Here is a 21,461-nt window from a genome sequence, read left to right as displayed (position 1 = left end):
TCAGATTTTGGCCAATTATGTTAGCATTAAATTCATGATTATTATCATGACCCTAATTGTTACAAGCTTTAGGCTGTGTTCCTATTACTTTTCTCATCCCGCAATATGCCTATCGCTCCTCCCTAATTGCAACATCTCACATTTTGTCTCAGGGTCCCATCACAGATTTCTCATAGTGTGCTGATTTTTCTGCTTCTCTGAGAGAAACTTCACTATTAATTGACATTTTATGGCAAATTATGGCATTTTATGGCATTCTTAACTTTCAGGTGCCAGTTGAAAACATAACTATTTATAAAGCTTTCTAAAAATAATCAGGTCCTTGACATGTCTTAAACTGCTACTGGCTTGTATTTCTTTTATTATATTTTTGCAGATAAATTCATTATTTATTTATAATTTGTGGCTTTATATATTTGTAGTATGTGGTTTAAACTGTGGGTTTCATGTAAATTCTTAGCTGTCTTGAACTCCTACAATAAAGGTTGTATATAAATGGAAAGATGATGATGTTGTTGTTGTTGATGATAATCATAGTAATAAACATAGTAATAATATCAGTATTAATATTTCAAAATATTATGTCACCATATTTTTTTGGGGGGGGGGTGTTTCCTCTTTTTAAATAGGGTGGTGATTTCTGAAACAGAACTTCCTGGAGTAATAATTCTTGATTTAAGGAATTCCTGCAAAGACATTGATGCTGAACCACCAAACAATCTGTTTAACTTCACTGGGCTGTCAGGAATTGGAAGTAATAAATTCACACAGGACCCACCTGGCTCTGGAAGACTCGAGGTAAGCTAACTACTGTTTCACTGCCATAAAACTTGATATGAAGGAAGCAACCTATCAAATACAGAACAGCATTGGTTTAGATTATGGCTAATCGGGAAGAATATTTCATGATGTTACTCTTAAAAGCTGGTGTAACTGTTCACTAAATGTGGAGAAGACAGTCCTAAACTGGATAATTTCAGCAGATAAGTCAAGACTAGTGTAATTAGTGGCCAAAATCCTGTTGGGCTGTTATGAATGTGTGGCTTACAGGTATGCACTCATCACTGTTTCATATTCATGATCCCTATGTAGTCTGTAGTTTAGGGGACACATAGGAACCATGAAAGTTTTCCAATCCTCACTTGGCAGATAGTAGCCACTGTGATCAATATGGGTCTGTTCTCCTGTTGTTTAGGAAGTAGCTGGCTGGCTGACCACCTCCCTCCCATGAATGCTCTCTGGCACAGGGAGAATTGCAACAAGGGTGCTGCTTCTGTCTGTCACATTAGACGTTGCTCACTGAAGGGGGTAGAAACTTCAGTTAGCTTCTTTCCAAATGCCAGGGGAATGGACTCCCATCAGTTGCAGTGGCTGCTACCTGATAGGCAGGGATTGGGAGATCAAGACAGGAGTAACTACAAAATTTACAGATTTGTAACTTTCCTAAACACTCTAAAGGCACCAGATCCTGTCTGATTTTGCAGGCTAAGTAGGGTCACCCCTAGTTAGTACTTGGACTGGAGACTGCCAATGAATACCAGGTGCTGTTGGGTATATTTCAGAGGAAGGAACTGGCAAAACCACTTCTGAGTTTTCCTTGCCCAATAAAACCTAATGAAATTCATGAGATCGCCATAAGCCTGCAGGCAGCTTGAAAGTACATATATATATATATGCACATACATCTTATTGGTCTGATTAGATTATCAAAACACCCATATAAAACAATTATCACTGCAATTAAAACTAGACTACAGTACAGATATTTCTAAAATCATCTCAAGGGCCAGGATAAACAGTTTTTGCTCTGTTCCAGGGCATGTAGAACAGGAGAGCTTGGGATTTTCTCAGTCCACAGCCATTTTCAGCATGTCTTCCTCCTGTCAATTTTATCCTGTCTGATGTAAATAGTCCAACTTGACATTAGCAACCTTTCTTTAGATGTATGTAGATCTCTCTCCCCTAGAAGTGAAAGAGCTGAAAAACTGTTGTCCCCCGAGACAATATAGCAAACAAAATCATGTTTATTTTGATCTAGTTGACGGGAACTATGGATCTTGAAAATGAAACTGCAGAAGAATATACGCTGAATATTGTGGTCCAGGATATTGCTCCGCCTTACTTTGCTAGCAAGTATTCCCTACATTTTCTTCTACTCTGTTAAAAACCATAATATTCCAACTAGCTCAGAAGGACTAGGAAGTTAACAACCCACCACCCTTCCTGAATATGTTGACTATAACTTTTTTTGTTCTCCAATATGCACCCAAAACTTCATTATAATGCCCCAGTTAGAAAATGGTTGACTCATTTGAGATCTTGAAGATGTAAATTTAGGATTGTTATGAGAGTGAATCCAGCCACAAAGCCATAACCGATTTCTTGCCAATGCTCTTTAGGGCAAGAGACATCTGTGCTAACAGACCAACATTGATTCAGATGTGCCTAAAAGTGAAAGTTTGCTCATCTTCATCCTAACAAAATCTATTGGAGGCCAAAGTATCGGTTCTCCGTGTGTAATTGTTGCATTTTTTCTTTTCCTCCTCTTTCTCCCCCTCAGATGAGCTCTGGCATCATTGTCAAGGGAAATTTCTCTCTAAAACATTTCTCACGTGAAGGACTGTGTGGTTACCGAACTAGTATTTGTGTTCACAGGGGTTTCACCAAGTTTTTGTTAGGTTCTGTGTTTTCTAGGCTTTGGGGAAAGAAAGTCCAAACATCTTTCTAAAAATTTTATTGCTCCCTCCAGAGTCGGGCTCATAGGGCCCTTGGCAAAAATGTTTAAATTAGACAGCTAAGAATGTGTCATGAAGCTGATCCAGATTATTGGCAGCCTATCAGTAATTCTTGGGGTGGGAAGACCCTTGAAAAGAAGTTTGTACAGGTTGAGTTGCCCTTATCCCAAATTCTGAAATCCAAAATACCTCTAAAACCAAAGCATTTTTCATGAGTGGCTGAAATAGTGGCACCTTTGCTTTCTGAATGTTTGGTGTGCACAAACTTGGTTTCATGCACAAAATTATTTAAAATATTGTAAAAAATTACCTCCAGGCTATGAGGTATATATGAAATATAAAAGATTTTTGTGTTTAGACTTGGCTCCCGTCACCAAGATATTTCATTACGTACATATATGCAAATATAGGTATAACAAAATAAAATTTAAAAAATACTAAATGCAAAACACTACTAATACCAAGCATTTTGAATAAGGAATATTCAACCGACTCTTCCAAACCCATAGTATTTTGGAAGGATAAGCCTTGTTAAAAGAGTGTCTGTGCATTTATTTAATCTTCGTTGTTTCCTTTCTTGCCATATTTACAGAGAACATCTACATTTATGTCAGAATAGAACCAGTCAATGAGTTTGCACCAGTGTTTAGCAGGTCCTCGTATGTTTTTGATGTGTCTGAAATAACACCTGGTAAGTAATGGTCACTCTTTGTACTTGAAGCAGAATAGTAAATGGCATTTCCCTCTCTTCAAATTAAAGTGTATAGTAGCTAAGCCTGGCAAGGTTATTTTGTCAACTGACACAAACAATCCCATGGGTCTCTCAGAAATATAGCAATAACAAATATAGATCTAAATCCAATTGCAAGTCTCAACTAGCGCAAACCTGTTGCTGAGTGTTACGTCAGAGCTTATGTAAAGCTCATTGATTTAAGGGGTATTTGCAAGCTGAGACTAGCAATCAATTGGATCTAGGCCTAAATAAATAACAATTTGCTATTTCATGACACCAAATCAGCTGCTTGGGGCAGCTACCTTACTCTGCCTAATGGTAGTAGAACCAGCCCTGAACATAAGTTAAAGTAACATCCTGAACCCTGCTTCATACGTTCAGCTAAGTAAAATACTGAAATGGGAGGGTGAAGGAGAGGATTGCATCTAGAGTAAATTGATCCTTTGATAGGAATAATTTAGCAATCTGACACTGCAGTTTCTTTCCTGTATATGAACAGTGTTTCTGTGGTTGGATGCTTGTGAAGACGTGGTACAGAGTAGGAACAATATGCATGAGAGAGCCCCACCACGATTGCTGTACAACACCTATCTATTTAGATTCTAAATGCACAGCCTGGAAACACCCAAGGATTTGTAGCTCGAAAAAGCGCATTTTCCAAATTCTGTTTTCCCCCCAAAAAACATATGAACAGAGTTTAGGCTCGAAAGGGGTTATATGAAGATCTGCTATTGATTCTAATTCAAGCATTCTTGATAGTCTTTTAAAAAAATGCTTACCTCCTAAATGTGTAGCTTTTCCAAACCCTGCTTTATTTCAGCTGGATCCACAATTGGACAAGTGAATGCTACAGATCAAGATTTACCATTCACTGGAATATCATACTCAATTCTGGACCTCTCAGATGTATTTTGGATTGATCCTGCAAAAGGCAGCGTGAGAATTGTGGCTAAATTAGATTATGAAACAGTCCAGAATTACACTTTCACAGTACAGGCTTCTGACAATGAGGGCAGGACTGCTACAGCATCAGTGAGTAAAATGTTATCATTTACGTGGATATGCTCATTTCTAAAACACATAATATTCTTACCTGTTTCTGATTTTTAAAAAATGGAACTCACAAGACATTACAAGCATGCAAGGAGAATGTGCATGGAGCTTTTGGGGCTTATGAGAGTCCGTTTCCAAACTCTTGCCATCTACTCCTGCCACCTGACTGTCATCCTTTTGAACTTTAAGGGGCAGATGGCCCTCAGAAGAGCCTTCCCTGCCAACAAACCTACTATAATTCATGACGTATGATATCTGCCATCGGTTTCTAAACCTGGAAAGGAGTGCCAGAGTGCCTCCCTAATAGCATAAATTCCTTCTTTATGAAGCTGTGCTCCTAAGAAAGAGATCGCAGCTTAAGTACCTCCAAGTTAAGGTTCACCACTGATATAGCATGAAGTGCAGGACTTCTACAGAGATGGACAACTTTGACCTTCAAGACACTTCACCTCCCCTAATCCCTCATCATTGGCTAAAGCTGGGAATTACAGTCAAATAACAGCTGGAGGGGTATAGTTCTCAATCCTAGCCTGTTGAACTGTATCGCTTACTTTGTTGCTGAATGGCTGGTAGTTTTTTACATAGAAAATAAAAATGTTGTACAATGTTCATCAATCTTCCACAAAAAGTAGGCAATCTTGTTGTGCAACATTGCTGTTTTCTATATTAAAAAAACCCAGCAATCATGCACAAAACACACACGTAGCTACCTAGAAACAGGTGTGTGTGTGCATGTATGTATGCATGTGTTTTGGCAGACCCAGTTTGAATGTTGTACCATTTCCTTTCTATGTCAAAGGTTTCAGTTTTCAGGGAAGGTTGCACAGTTCTCAGGAGAAGATGCATGGTTTCTGGACAACTGTACAGTTTTCTGGGCAAGCTGCACAACTTTTGTGGAAAAGTTGAAAAATTCATGTCATTGTAGCAGGGAAAATCTTTTTAGGAGATTATCTCGCTGCCTTTTCCCATCTTTTTCCTGAGGCATCCCGTACCCAGTCATGGCATCCCAAACTCAATCCGGACTTCTCCTGCACTTTTTGAAAGAACAGGATTTTCCTGTTCTTTGCAAGGTGTGGGAGAGGTCCGGATTGGGTACGAAATGCTATGATCAGGTATGGGATGCTTCCTGCCTGGGCACGGAGGTGTGTGATAAAATTAGTGTACTAACATTTATGTCCCATGCCTAGCTCGGGAGGAAAGGATGGAAAAGGTCGGTGCGATAATGTCCATAGTGTCCCGAATCTACAGCATGAAAACTGATTCACTGTTCTCAACACTTGTCATGACTCAGAAAAAAAAAGAGATTTACCATCCTTAGGCTACAGTGGCAGAGAAGGATGTGGCCATGTTTTGGAAGAGTTTATTCCTGACGTTCGCCAGCAGCTGTAGCTGGCACCTTCAGGAATGCTGACCGTTGGTAGAGAGGAAGTGATTTATATGTTAATCTGTTGTTTGGTCTATTATTGTATGGCAAGGCCTCAGGGTGTTTTTTTAATTAATGATTCATTGTCTGCTGGGAAATCCTTCTGATCCTGAGTGGTTTTCATTTGTTTCATCGGGTCTTGATTTTGGTGTTTCAGGACTGTAGTCAAATTGGTTTACTTTAAGGGTCTTTCTTTCCTGTTAAGGTTGCCCAGGTGTTTGTGGATTTCAGTGGCTTCCCTGTGACCTGATAGTTGTTGGCATGGTTCAGAATTTCAGCGTTTTCAAATAGCATTTGATGTCCCAGATGGTTTATAACGTGTTCTGCTACTGCTGGTTTTTCCGGCTGGTTCAATCTGCAATGTCTCTCAACATGCTTGATTCATGTTTGAACACTCCCTTTGTGGTCCCTATGTAGACTTGTTCGGGTCTCCTCTGTCCTTCACTGAGTGTAGCTTTAGCTGGATTTTCTTGGCCGATTTATAATCATTTGGCGGTTGTATTTCCTCACCAGTTTTCCTATTCTGTCTGTCACTCCTTTGAGGTATGGTAAACATACTGTCCCTTTGTGCCGTTGCTTGTCTTCACTCCTCTGGGGTTTTCTGGGTCTGGCAGCCCTTGATGTCTGAGCTGGAGTAACCTTAGCCTGTAGAGCCCAGTCTAAGTGCTTCAATTCATCTTCAGGAAGTGGGGTTCACAGTCCTTTTTGCCCAGTTACCAGTGTTTTTATTGTGCTTTTCCATCATGAAATGTGATTTTTGGGGAGGAGAGGAGGAACATCACCATTTTTGGATGTCCTGTCATCTGCAATCCAAGTCAACGTTTGGGTTTCCTAAGTGGGAACATCCCCTCTTTATACAGAAAACCTACACACAAACCGATACCCACACAAGAACTCCAACCCATCATCCAGGGGGAAAGAGCACAATAAAAACACTGGTAGCCAAACCAAAGGATCTGTAAATCCCACTTCCTGAAAGATGAATTGAAGCACATAGACTGGGCTCTACCTCCTGAGCAATTGATTTCCAAAGGAGTCTGCTGTAGTACAACTGAGTCTAGGTCCAACTCTTAGCTGATGTTTCTGTTACAAGAGGTTTCCATTGCTGAGCACAGGGTGAATGTCTTGAATGGGATAATAAGCATAATGAAAATGCAGAATTGGCAGCACTTGCTTCAAGACCAATAGCAAACCAAATTTGGGGGGGGGGGAGTTTTGAAGGCCTGTGATGCTGTGACAGCTTTAAAGTTCTGAGCAAATTACCTCCACTCTGCCCCCCCTGCCAGCCTTAATGGCTGGTCTGTACAACCCCTTGGTCAACTTTTTCAGATGCATCGAATGCACTCCATACTGAGGCACTTACCCACAAGGCAATTAGCAATTGAAGAAGTAGGCATTTAGGTGAGGAAAAATGGCAGAGAAGTGGGTGTTAACCCCATCCTCTAATCCCACTACTCCACATGATTGGGAAGGAATTGGGGTACCTTTAACCTTTTGAAAAAAATCTCTGGTCTTCCGTTCTATCATGCCTGTTGGGCTTTAAATTGGTTTAACACTCATTGTTTTTCAACTGGGAACTGAACTTCTCTGGGAGAGCAAGAGATTTAATACGAATCCTTACACAAGCACACTTTTTAAAGATTATAGGTTGGAAAACAAGACAATTAAACTGCCTCAAACCCCAGAACGTTTTCATTCAAATAGATGCTAAACAGCTTGGTTTCAAAAAGTATGGGCATAGCCCTCTCTGCCCCATCTCAGTATAATATTTTCAGTTTTACTCTAACTACTTCTTTAGTGAATAAATTGTCACTTGTGGTCAGTAGTGGTATAGTGGTTTGAGTGTTGGACTAGGGCTCTGGAGGCCAGGGTTTAATCCCTGTTCAGACATGGCTTTGGGGAAGTCACACACTCTCAGCCTCCGAGGAAGACAAAGGCAAACCCCCTCTGAATAAATCTTGCTAAAAATAATTCACCCTAGGATCACCATAAGTAGAAAACTACTCAAAGAACAATAAGTGGTGTGTCTTGTAATGTTGGTTTTAGCATTAGGTAGCCATAAATATTAAGTTTTTTATATAACATAATATTTTAATATTCATTTTACCTGTATCTTTAGAGGGTTGAAGTAATGCCCAATCTAATCCATGTGGTTTGGAGGTAGTGACAATTTGATTCCCAATCTGGTGACTGCTTGGCACTTTAGCTACTTTGGTCTTTTTTTTATCAGACCGTTTGTTGCTTCATGACCATCAACTATGCGAGGAAAGTCTATGGTTTTGACCTGCTTTCTGTGGTTGGTTTTACTTTCAGCTCTTATCTTGCAACTCTTGCGGGTCTTTGGCAAGGTACAGGAACATTACTCCCATTTTTTACTTGACATTTTGCTTGTCATTGATAGATGCTACCAAATCGCCTTTAATTTCTTGACTGACTGCAGATGTGGTACATTTAGTAGTGGTTCAGGAAATTAAAATTACTGATGGGAACCAGATGTTTTTTCAGTCGCTTAAAATTGACTCCCTCAACATAAGGTCTGTAGGATTGAAGCGTGGCAGATCCATCATGGGCTAAAGATATAGAAGAAAGAAAAGAAACAGAAAGAATAGTATTGGTGTTTTTTTAAATCATTTTTTTCTTCCCAAAATGCAAGTTAGGTATTACTTATTTCCTAATTGTACAATGATGGGGAATGATGGAAATGTGAGTCGAGGGCTTTCATGGCCCGCATCCATAGTTTTTTGTGGCTTTTGATCACTAATCCTCTTGTATATTCTCTCCCCTGAGCCTTGCCATCACAGCAGAAACAATACCACGATTAACATGGAAATCACTCCTCCTATCCAGGGTCACACTCTGTGTGTGTGTGTGTGTGCGTGCGTGTGTGTGTGTGTGTGTACCCAAACTTTTCCATGCCAGCATTCTCTGAAGATGCCAACCACAGATGCAGGTGAAACATCAGGAATAAAATCTTCTAGAACATGGCCGCATAGCTTGAAAGACCCACAAAAAACTATGGATGCCAGCCATGAAAGCCTTTGACTTTACATTGGAAATATCTATGGGGAGAAACTGTTCCAGACACCCAGAGACTGGAAAAACTCCAGACCAGAAAAGCACATCTTCTGCTCACTAACCTTCCTGCTATGCTACAGCGAGACACAGATACCATGCCACACCTTTCTCACACACACAAAAGGACTTAAAATCCCCACAGGTCAACCATATCTACAACAGGATGGAACATTCTTGTTATGGGAGAGAATACACACCAAACTCAAAGAACTGAAGATACAGACAAGGACTGTTATCACTCCCTCTCCAGCATCAATCAAAAGATGAACACCCAAGACTGGGACAAATGGACAGCCCCATCTACAAGAAAATGGAAAAAAGATATGGCAGACCATACCAAAAGACAAAAATTCAAAATGTCACCGGACTAGCTGAAACCTTCACTGGACACACATCATGAACCATCCTCAATCTCACACCGTGCAACATGCAAAGTGGACACTTCATCCTTTTCAAAGGAGGCAACTTTTCAGTAACCACCACCAGAATCCACTGAAGACATCATTGCCTAGGTTGATCCACCCTCCACCATTTGCCAGAGAAGGAAGTGGAGACATAGAGGAAAAACAGCAAGGATTCTGCACAAGCAAAATCACCTCCCAGCAATAAACCAAAAAGAATTTGGACATAACATTAAACTAGTATTACTGCAAAGTCTAGCTTGCCATTTAGGAATAGTGTGTTTGTCTATACTATCCCGTTGTCCATGCTTGAAAATTTTGCACCAAACAGCAGTAGTTAAACTAACTGGCAAGTAATGAGGTTTTTGAAGGCATGGGAAATATATTTAGGTGTTATCACGATATTGATAGCACCATGCCCAAGCCTCCAGATTTGATAACACATTTATGTGACAGTCCAGCCTCTTAGATTATTACCTGTGTGAATAGCTTTGCATATTTGAAGGTATACACACATGGCATATGTTGCTTAGGTACAATCTTCAGTAACTAATGAATTATGCTTAGTTACATCTTCAGTCACAGAGTTATAAGTACTTACTGAGAGAGCATAGTACTGTTCAATCGAGATTCCTAGTTAGCCTACAATTCTCCGCCCTCTGACTCCAAACAGTAATGAAATACAAGTGCTGCACACACAAAAAATGTGAGGTAGTCTTGGTTTGAAATGCTCAATTCCTGGGATTCTGAAAACTCAGTGTTATATCTCCAACAGAATGCAATGTACAGGATAGCTCAGTCAGGAACACAAGAGATCTTACTAAACCCATGTTTCTCCCATCATTAGCTACTGACTGAACTGAAATGGTCACCACCTGTTTATGTCTTAGGCTGCGTTGCATGCAACTCTATGACTGAGACATTGTGTGGTTGGTCCTGAACTACAGGGGCTAATCTGGAAGGAGATGACATCACATGCTAATGAGCTGTGACATGATAGCTGATGATGTAAGGTCTAACTTACCATCGAGAGTCAGAAGTGCCTTGAAAGCACACCGCAACAAACAAAAACTCCAGGTAAATTGTTAAGATCCCCCCTAGTATATAATAAAACATGTTATGCTTGAAGTCCACTACTAGAACCCTAGAGATGAAGGTAAAGAATGCCCTTCTACTGAGGCTTATTTCAGAGGAAGGAACTGGCAATACCACCCTCTGGTATTCCTTCCTAAGAAACCAATTGAAATCAACAATCACAGTCATCAAGGGCAACATGAAGGCACATATACACATACACATTGAGACAAACAAGCCCATCAGTGTACCTCCAGACACCACAAGAACAGGAGACAAACCATCAGACTTATGGCTATTCCATCTGTGGTTGCTAAAGATTTCTTTCCACTGTGTCCAATTTAACCAAGCCCTTAAACCAAAACGAGTTTATTGCTTAAATCTTCAGATGCACTCCAAAGGAAGCTAAGCCCAGGCAACATGTGCCCAGAATTCCTCATAGATCAGGGAAATGGAGAGTGCAGAAATGCCCAAGAAAAAAGAATGTGGAATGTGGATCCAGCTAAATAATTTATTTTTATAAAACTTAAGCCATAGTGGTAGGAGACGTGGTGGTTCATTGGTTAAGACATTGACTCTGATGATCGCAGATCAGCAGGTCAGCAGATCGAGACATAGGTGCTGCATGACAGAGTGAGCTCCCATCAGTAGTCCCAGCTTTGCCAACCTAACAGTTTGAAAGCATGTAAAGTGCAGTAGATAAATAGGCACCAATTCAGTGGGAAGGTAACAGTGTTCTGTTCAGTAATGCTTACATGATCACAGAGTCGTCTTTGACAATGCTGGCTCCCTTGGCTTAGTATGGAGATGAGCACTGCCCCTACCATTGGATACAACTAGATCAATCATGTCAAAGGAAGGGAAACCCTTAAATGTAAATTTAGGTAGTCCCTTGACATGAATGTCTAGTTGTAACCAACTGTAGTTCTCATCTCCGTTACTAAGCCAAAGAGCCAGTGTTGTCCAAGGACTGCTCTGGTGGTCATGTGGCCAGCCTGACTGCACCAAACGCCCATTACCTCCCACCCAAGCGGTACCTATTTACAGTATTTACTTGTATTTGCATGGTTTTGAACTGCTAGGTTGGCAGAAGCTAGGATTGTGATGGGAGCTCACCCCATCATGCAGCCCTCAGGCCTTGAACTGCCAACCTTCTGATCCTCCAGTTGTCAGAATTGGTGTCTTACCACTACTCACTACACCTCTTTAGTCATGTGACAGAAGTTGTTTATTTATGTAATGAGAAATTTTAAATGTCTTTTTGTCTTAGTTATGGTACAGTTTTAGTGGCTAAATGGTTAGATCGTGACACCTCCATTGAAAGAACATCCCAACATTTTTTTGGTCCTTCGGGTTGTGGGATGCCCTAGTGATGGAAGGAGTGATATAATGGAAATGTTATAACCATTGAAGATCGGAATGACAACCCCCACAGAATGTGATCTCTATAATTATAGGTATTAATTTTTGCATTGTATTAATCCTCAGATTTTGGCCAATTGTTAGCATTAAATTCATATTTTTATTTATTATTAAAACTGCTGCTGAAGTAGGAATAATTTGACTTGTTAGTTTAATATTGGTTGGGAACATTACTAGGACTCTACTAATTAAATTATTTCATGCTAAAGTAGTACTGACACTTTAAAGGAAAGTTGCAGCTCATATGTTTTAAGTGTTTTTAATGTTTTAGCTGCTTTAATCATGTTTTAATTATGTTTTAGTCATGTTTACATTTTCTTTTTTTTAACTTTTGTAAATTATGTTTTGTGGTCTTTTCCGATTATTGTAAGCCACCTGGATCCCATTTTTGGAAAAAAAAGGTGGGATATCAGTCCAATAAACAAACAAACAAACAAACAAATTCACAGCTGCTCTGATAGTCTTTAGGGCAGAGGGGCGGGATATAAATACCAAAATAAATAAATAAACAATTGTACAAAGCCAGTTAAAACATGACTATTTAAAGCTTCTAAAAATAATCAGGCCTTGCATGTCTTAATGCTACTGGCTTGTATTCTTTTATTATATTTTTGCAGATAAATTCATATTTATTGTATTGTGGCTTTTATATTGTAGTATGTGGTTTAACTGTGGCTTTTCTTAGCTGTCTTGAACTCCTACTATAAAGGTTCATAAAATGGAAGGATGATGATGATGTTGATAATGATAATCATAGTAATAATATCGTCTTAATTTAAAAATATTATAATGTCACCATGGGGGGGGTATTTCCCTTTTAAAAATAGGGTGGTGATTCTTACTATTATCGACTTTTATGGCAAATTATGGCATTTTATGGCATTCTTAACTTCAGGTGCCAGTTGAAAACATACTATTTTAAAGCTTTCTAAAAATAATCAGGTCCTTGACATGTCTTAACTGCTACTGGCTTGTATTTCTTTTATTTATTTTTGCAGATAAATTCATTATTTATTTTAATTTGTGGCTTTATATATTTGTAGTATGTGGTTTAAACTGTGGGTTTCATGTAAATTCTTAGCTGTCTTGAACTCCTACAATAAAGGTTGTAAAATGGAAAGATGATGTGTTGTTGTTGTTGATGATACTCTAGTAATAAACATAGTAATAATATCAGTATTAATATTATAAAATATTATAATGTCACCATTGGGGGGGGGTATTTCCCTTTTTTTAAAATAGGGTGGTGATTTCTGAAACAGAACTTCCTGGAGTAATAATTCTTGATTTAAGGAATTCCTGCAAAGACCTTGATGCTGAACCACCAAACAACCTGTTTAACTTCACTGGGCTGTCAGGAATTGGAAGTAATAAATTCACCACAGGACCCACCTGGCTCTGGAAGACTCGAGGTAAGCTAACTACTGTTTCACTGCCATAAAATTGATATGAAGGAAGCAACCTATCAAATACAGAACAGCATTGGTTTAGATTATGGCTAATCAGAGAATATTTCATGACGTTACTCTTAAAAGCTGGTGTAACTGTTCACTAAATTGGAGAAGAAGATAGCCCTAAACTGGATAATTTCAGCAGATGAGTCAAGACTAGTGTAATTAGTGGCCAAAATCCTGTTGGGCTGTTCTGAATGTGTGGCTTACAGGTATGCACTCATCACTGTTTCATATTCATGATCCCTATGTAGTCTGTAGTTTAGGGGACACATAGGAACCATGAAAGTTTTCCAATCCTCACTTGGCAGATAGTAGCCACTGTGATCAATATGGGTCTGTTCTCCTGTTGTTAGGAAGTAGCTGGCTGGCTGACCACCTCCCTCCCATGAATGCTCTCTGGCACAGGGAGAATTGCAACAAGGGTACTGCTTCTGTCTGTCGCATTAGAAGTTGCTCAGTGAAGGGGGTAGAAACTTCAGTTAGCTTCTTCCCAAATGCCAGGGGAATGGACTCCATCAGTTGCAGTGGCTGCTACCTGATAGGCAGAGGATTGGAGATCAAGACAGGAGTACTACAAAATTACAGATTTGTAACTCTTCTAAATACCCTAAAGGCACCAGTCCTGTCTGATCTTGCAGGCTAAGTAGGGTCACCCTAGTTAGTACTTGGACTGGAGACTGCCAATGAATACCAGGTGCTGTCAGGTATATTTCAGAGGAAGGTACTGGCGAAACCACTCTGAGTTTTCCTTGCCCAATAAAACCCAATGAAATTCATGGGATCACCATAAGCCTGCAGGCACCTTGAAAGTACACATATATACCATACATCTAATTGGTCTAATTAGATTCTCAAAACACCTATATAAAACAATTATCACAGCAATTAAAACTAGACTACAGTACAGATATTTCTAAACCATCTCAAGGGCCAGGATAAACAGTTTTGCTCTGTTCCAGGGCATGTAGAACAGGAGGGCTTTGGATTTTCTCAGTCCATGGCCATTCTCAGCATGTCTTCCTCATGTCAGTTTTATCCTGTCTGATGTTAATAGTCCAACTTCACATTAGCAACCTTTCTTTAGAATATGTATGTAGATCTCTCTCTCCTAGAAGTGAAAGAGCTGAAAAACTGTTGGCTCCTGAGACAAAAACAGCAAACAAAATCATGTTTATTTTGATCTAGTTGACGGAACTGTGGATCTTGAAAATGAAACTGCAGAAGAATATACGCTGAATATTGTGGTCCAGGATATTGCTCCGCCTTACTTTGCTAGCAAGTATTTCCTTTTTATACAATTTCCCTACATTTTCTTCTACTCTGTTAAAAACCATAATATTCCAACTAGCTCATGGACTAGGAAGTTAACAACCTACCACCTTCCTGAATTGTTGAATATAACTTTTTTTGTTCTCCAGTATGCACCCAAAACTTCATGATAATGGCCCAGTTAGAAAATGGTTGACTCTTTTGGATCTTGAAGATGTAAATTTAGGACGTTATGAGAGTGAATCCAGCCCCAAAGCCATAACTGATTTCTTGCCATGCTCTTTAGGGCAAGAAACATCTGTGCTAACAGACCAACATTGATTCAGATGTGCCTAATAGTGAAGTTTGCTCTCTTCATCCTAACAAAATCTATTGGAGGCCAAAGAATTGGTTCTCTGTGTGTTGTGTAATTGTTGCATTCTTTCTTTTCTTCCTCTTTCTACCCCTCAAATGCTCTTGCATTGTTGTCAAGGGAATTTCTCTCTAAAGCTTTTTCCACATGAAGAACTGCACCGTTACTGAACTAGTATTTTTGTTCACAGGGGTTTCACCAATTTTTGTTAGGTTCTGTGTTTTCTAGGCTTTAGGAAAAGAAATCTAAAATGTTTTCTAAAAATGTACTGCTTCCTCAGAGTTGGGCTGATAGGGTCCTTGGCAAAAATGTTTTAATGTCTCCAGTTAGACAGGTAAGTGTGTGTCATGAAACTGATCCGATTATTGGCAACCTATCAGTAATTCTTGGGGTGGAAGACTCTTGGAAAGAAGCGTGTGCAGGCTGTTTCCTTATCCCAAATTCTGAAATCTGAAATACCTCTAAAACCAAAACATTTTCCATGGGTGGCTGAAAAAGTGGCACCTTTGCTTTTTGAATGTTTGGTGTAACCAAACTTTATTTCATGCACAAAATTATTTAAAATATTGTAAAAATTACCTCCCAGGCTATGTATAAGATAATATGAAATATAAAAGATTTTTGTGTTTAGACTTGGCTCCAGTCTCCAAGATATCTCATTACGTACATATATGCAAATTAGTATAACAAAATAAATTTAAAAAATACTAATGCAAAACACTTCTAGTACCAAGCATTTTTATAAGGAATATTCAACCTGTACCAAGTGGGAAAGATAATCTGACCCTTCCAAACCCATAATATTTTGGAAGCATAAGCCTTGTTAAAAGAGGGTCTGTGCATTATTTCATCTCATTGTTTCCTTTCTTGCCATATTTACAGAGAACATCTACATTTATGTCAGAATAGAACCTGTCAATGCATTTTACTATGCTATGGTATTTAATGGAACTTGAGCATCACCAGATTTTGGTATTCACAGGAGATTTTAAAACCAAACCCCAGCAGATACCAAGGGCCCATTGTATGAGTCAAAACACTCCCAAAAATTTAGCTGAGAGCCAAAATACATGGCCCGTTCTTGCCCTGTTCACAGGAACAGGAGGATGCATTACATTCCAACTTCAAAGTAGCCAAGCATGGTTCACCTATGATACAGTGTAAACCTGGGCTAGCATGTCTAATTCAGATCATAAACTGATTTGTTAATTTTTATATTGAATATAATGGATATTGCAGTTCTTCTGAGAGTAAATAGTACATTCTCTGTATATTGGATTGGATTGAAGTAAGTATTTGCAGATGACAGGACTTTTAAAAATCAGCATGAAGTAGAAATGTAGGAGTGAATGAAAGAATCCAACAGTGTCTTTGAGATGAACTGGTTTATTTTAGCACAAACTTTTGTAAATAAGCATTTTTCTGGTATTTCTTTAGGTACTGAGTTCCTTAAGGTTTATTTTGAGTGTTGCTTTCATACCTCAGGACTATGGAGCAAGCTGATTGACAGATCTACATTATTTTACACTGCTCCCTGAAGATTTATTACTTGGATCCCAGTTTTCATCTATTTGTATCCCACTATACTCTAACCCTACTGTCCACAACCTTGTTACTTTAGTATACTTGTGGCATATACTTCCAACTCCATTATTGAATTTAAAACTGAAATGTGGATTGATATCCATGAAAGCACATGCTCAGATAAACCAGATAGGGACGCAACAGATGGGCAGGAAGGAGTGGCCAGAAGCTGCTCCCGGCCCGATCGCCCCGGGGCCATAGCAAACACATGCCATCTTTTCAGGAGAACATGGAGCCATAGGTAAGTATGAACCTCCTTGCAATATAGATGCACAAAAAGAGCTGCACTGTTTACAAGCTTTCTCTGGCTGGAAACCATCTCCACAAATTAGGCATGGAATCTTCTTTTTCTTGTTCTGCAGACCTTTAAATAAAGAGCAGACATCCACATTAATTACCAGCTTACAAAACAGATGAACTAAGACATGATTGAGAGGTTGCACTGTACCTACTATGTTCTGAAAGGTTTTAATCACACTACATAAGTTGACTAGGTCATCTGTGCAAAGATGTCCATGTTATCCCTCGAGAACCCAAATTCTGTAGTTAGTCTTTCGAAAGTGTAGTATGTATGTATGTATTAAATCTAAACACAACCACAAATTTAAACTACTAAACAAAACCAGACATACAGTATTGATTTCCCTACATAAAAATTGATAGATATATTGCTATACTTCATTATATATAATATCATATTTATGCCTCTACAACATACAAACTCTATTTATTTTACAAAATACAAAGCTGATTCATATCCCCAATGAGACTGGAAGTATGAGATAAACAATTCTCAGTTGTTCTTTAAATTATTCAAAGATTTATCTTTGATAAGAATTGTCAAGTTGTCACTTTTAGCCAGTTCAATCATCTTGGTCAGCCAATCTTCTTATCTCAGAGCATTCATGTCCTTCCATCTCAGAGCAAAGATTATTTTTGCTGTTCTGATCCTATATTGTAAAATCTTTCCATGTTTCCTCTTGATTTTATCAGTCAGCATTCCAAGCAAAAATGCCTCAGTTTTCAACTATATGTTGATATCTTACAGCATTAAATGAATTTGAGTCCAGTTTTTCTGCACTTTATTTCGGATCCACCACATGTGGAAGAAAGAGCCTGTGTTCTGATTACATTTTCAATAACATCTCTGGTGTTAAATACCATCTGTGCATCATTTTATTAAAATTTTCCCTTACATCATAACTCAATGTAAATGTCAAACTCTTTGTCCACATCCTTTCCCATTGTTCCATTTGAACTGGGGAACCAATATTTTGAGCACATTTCACCATATAATCCTTTACCTGTTCTCCTTCAGTTTCAAATCTCAACAATAGTTTATACATTTTTGCAATCAAATGTCCATCATCCATACACAGTTGAATTTCAAATGCAGATTAAGACATTTTCACTTAATTGTTTATTTTTAAAAAACAGTTTAACATATGTCCTAATTTTGTTATTAGTCTTGAATAGAGTACACTCACTGAATCAGTTGGATTTACCTTTGTGTTGACCATTCAACAATTAGTTGAATCTGTCTACTCTAGCTGAGACTAACTAACAGGATGCCACTCAAATGTTTTGTTAATGGCCGCTTTTATTGTAATGTTTCAATAATAAATAATACTTTTTAAAAGTGTTGCCTTCTGTGTTTTTTGTGGGTCTTTTGGGCTATGTGGCCATGTTTTGGAAGAGTTTATTCCTGACGTTCGCCAGCAGCTGTAGCTGGCACCTTCAGAGAATGCTGACCGTTGGTAGAGAGGAAGTGATTTATATGTTAATCTGTGTTTTGGTCTATTATTGTATGGCAAGGCCTCAGGGTGTCTTTTTAATTAATGATTCATTGTCTGCTGGGAAATCCTTCTGATCCTGAGTGGTTTTCATTTGTTTCATCTGGGTCTTGATTTTGGTGTTTTTCAGGACTGGTAGTCAAACTTGGTTTACTTTAAGGGCTTCTTCTTTCCTGTTAAGGTTGCCCAGGTGTTTGTGGATTTCAGTGGCTTCCCTGTGACCTGATAGTTGTTGGCATGGTTCAGAATTTCAGCGTTTTCAAATAGCATTTGATGTCCCAGATGGTTTATAACGTGTTCTGCTACTGCTGGTTTTTCCGGCTGGTTCAATCTGCAATGTCTCTCACATTGCTTGATTCATGTTTGAACACTCCATTTTGTGGTCCCTATGTAGACTCGTCTGGGTCTCTCTTGTCTTTCACTGAGCGTAGCTTTAGCTGGATTTTCTTGACCGATTTATAGATCATTTGGAGGTTGTGTTTCCTCACCAGTTTCCCTATTCTGTCTGTCACTCCTTTGAGGTATGGTAAACATACTGTCCCTTTGTGCAGTTGCTTGTCTTCACTCCTCTGGGTTTTTCTGGGTCTGGCAGCCCTTCTGATGTCTGAGCTGGAGTAACCATTAGCCTGTAGAGCCCAGTCTAGGTGCTTCAATTCATCTTCCAGGAAGTGGGGTTCACAGATCCTTTTTGCCCAGTCTACCAGTGTTTTTATTGTGCTTTTCCATCATGAAATGGATATTGGGGGGAGGGGGGGAGGAAGGAACATCACCATGTTTGGATGTCCTGTCATCTGCAATCCAAGTCAACGTTTGGGTTTCCTAAGTGGGAACATCCCCTCTTTATACAGAAAACCTACACACAGAGACCGATACCCACACAAGAACTCCAGCCATCATCCAGGGGGGAAAAGAAGCACAATAAAAACACTGGTAGACCAAACAAAAAGGATATGTAAACCCCACTTCCTGAAAGATGAATTGAAGCACATAGACAGGGCTCTACATTATGAGCAATTGATTTCCAAAAGGAATCTGCTGTAAGTACAACTGAGTCTAGGTCCAACTCTTAGCTGATGTTTCTGTTACAAGAGGTTCCCATTGCTGAGCACAGGATGAATGTCTTGAAATGAGGGATAATAAGCATAATGAAAATGTAGAATTGGCAGCACTATGCTCCAAGACAAATAGCAAACCAAATTGGGGGGGGGGGGGGGTTTTGAAGGCCTGTGATGCTGTGACAAGCTTTAAAGTATCTGAGCAAATTACCTCCAAGGATGGATTAGTCAATGAATTACAGAATTTTTAGTTGAATAAGTGAATAGGAAAACTATAGAATCACAGAAATGAAAAACTGTGTGAGTGGGAATGAAATTGTAAAATTAAATGGGAGAGCTAATGTCATCCCAGGGCACCATAGCTATTGGCAGAGCAGCTTTCTGTGCTCCTTTGGTGCTGCATCATCTAGATGCAGTGCCAGAGGAGCACCATGATGCCACCTGCTGTGTGGTGTGCTGTCGGCATCATGCAGGTATGGGGATGGAGCTGAGGCATACGTCCTGCGGGTGCCATGCCTCCACTCTGCCCCCATGCCAGCCTTAATGGCTGGTCTATACAACCCCTTGGTCTACTTTTTCAGATGCATAGACTGCACTCCATACATCTGAGGAACTTACCCACAAGGCAATTAGCAATTGAAGAAGTAGGCATTTAGGTGAGGAAAAATGGTAGAGAAGTGGGTGTTAACTCCCATCCTCTAATCCCACTACTCCACATGATTGGGAAGGAATTGTGGATACCTTTAACCTTTTGAAAAAAAATCTCTGGTCTTCCGTTATCATGCCTAGTTTGGTCTTTAAATTGGTTTAACACTCATTGTTTTTCCAATGGGAACTAAACTTCTCTTGGGAGAGCAAGAGATCTAAATACGAAAATCCTTACACAAGCACATTTTTAAAGGATTATAGGTTGGAAAACAAGACAATTAAACTGCCTCAAACCCCAGACAAGTTTTCATTCAAATAGATGCTAAACAGCTTGGTTTCAAAAAGTAGTGGGCATAGCGCTCCCTCTCCCCCATCTCAGTACAATATTTTCAGTTTTACTCTAACTACTTCTTTAGTGAATAAATTGTCAGTTAGTGGTCAGTAGTGGTCAGTAGTGGTATAGTGGTTTGAGTGTTGGACTAGGGCTCTGGAGGCCAGGGTTTAAATCCCTGTTCAGACATGGACTTTGGGCAAGTCACACACTCTCAGCCTCAGAGGAAGACAAAGGCAAACCCCCTCTGAATAAATCTTGCTAAAAATAATTCACCCTAGGATCACCATAAGTAAGAAACTACTCAAAGAACAATAAGTGGTGTGCTATTGTAATGTTGGTTTTATCATTAGGTAGCCATAAATATTAAGTTTATATTATATAACATAAAATATTTTAATATTCATTTTACCTGTATCTTTAGAGGGTTGAAGTAATGCCCAATCTAATCCATGTGGCTTTGGAAAGGTAGTGACAATTTGATTCCCAATCTGGTGACTGCTTGGCACTTTAGCTACTTTGGTCTTTTTTTTATCAGACATGTTTGTTGCTTCATGACCATCAACTATGCGAGGAAAGTCTATGGTTTTGACATGCTTTCTGTGGTTGGTTTTTACTTTCAGGCTCTTATCTTGTAACTTCTTGAGGGTCCTTGGCAAGGTACAAGGAACATTACTCCCATTTTTTACTTGCACATTTTGCTTGTCATTGATAGATGCTACCAAATCGCCTTTAATTTCTTGACTGACTGCAGATTGTGGTACATTTAGTAGTGGTTCAAGGAAATTAAAATTACTGATGGGAACCAGATGTTTTTTCAGTCGCCTAAAATTGACTCCCTCAACAATAAGGTCTGTAGGATTGAAGGGTGGCAGATCCATCATGGGCTACAGAAGAAGGGGGAGAAACAGAAACAAGTGTTGTTGTTGTTTTTTTAATCATTTTTTTTTCTTCCCAAAATGCAAGTTAGGTATTACTTATTTTCATAATTGTACAATGATGGGGAATGATAGGAAATGTGAAGTCGAGGGCTTTCATGGCCAGCATCCATAGTTTTTT

General features: G+C 39.1%; 1 protein-coding gene across 1 annotated transcript in view; it reads left to right on the top strand.

The window, feature by feature from the left end:
* CDHR3 (cadherin related family member 3) overlaps positions 1-21,461 on the top strand; it is an 84,888-nt gene that overhangs the window by 23,913 nt on the left and 39,514 nt on the right. The window contains exons 9-11 of the mRNA XM_042467078.1: positions 630-798; positions 2,039-2,129; positions 3,328-3,426. Of these exons, the coding sequence (XP_042323012.1) occupies positions 630-798; positions 2,039-2,129; positions 3,328-3,426 (359 nt within the window). The remainder of the gene's footprint in view (positions 1-629; positions 799-2,038; positions 2,130-3,327; positions 3,427-21,461) is intronic.

Source organism: Sceloporus undulatus, chromosome 5, assembly GCF_019175285.1.
Source record: "Sceloporus undulatus isolate JIND9_A2432 ecotype Alabama chromosome 5, SceUnd_v1.1, whole genome shotgun sequence".
In the NCBI taxonomy this organism is placed as follows: Eukaryota; Metazoa; Chordata; class Lepidosauria; order Squamata; family Phrynosomatidae; genus Sceloporus; species Sceloporus undulatus.
This window is presented reverse-complemented; position numbering and strand designations above follow the sequence as displayed.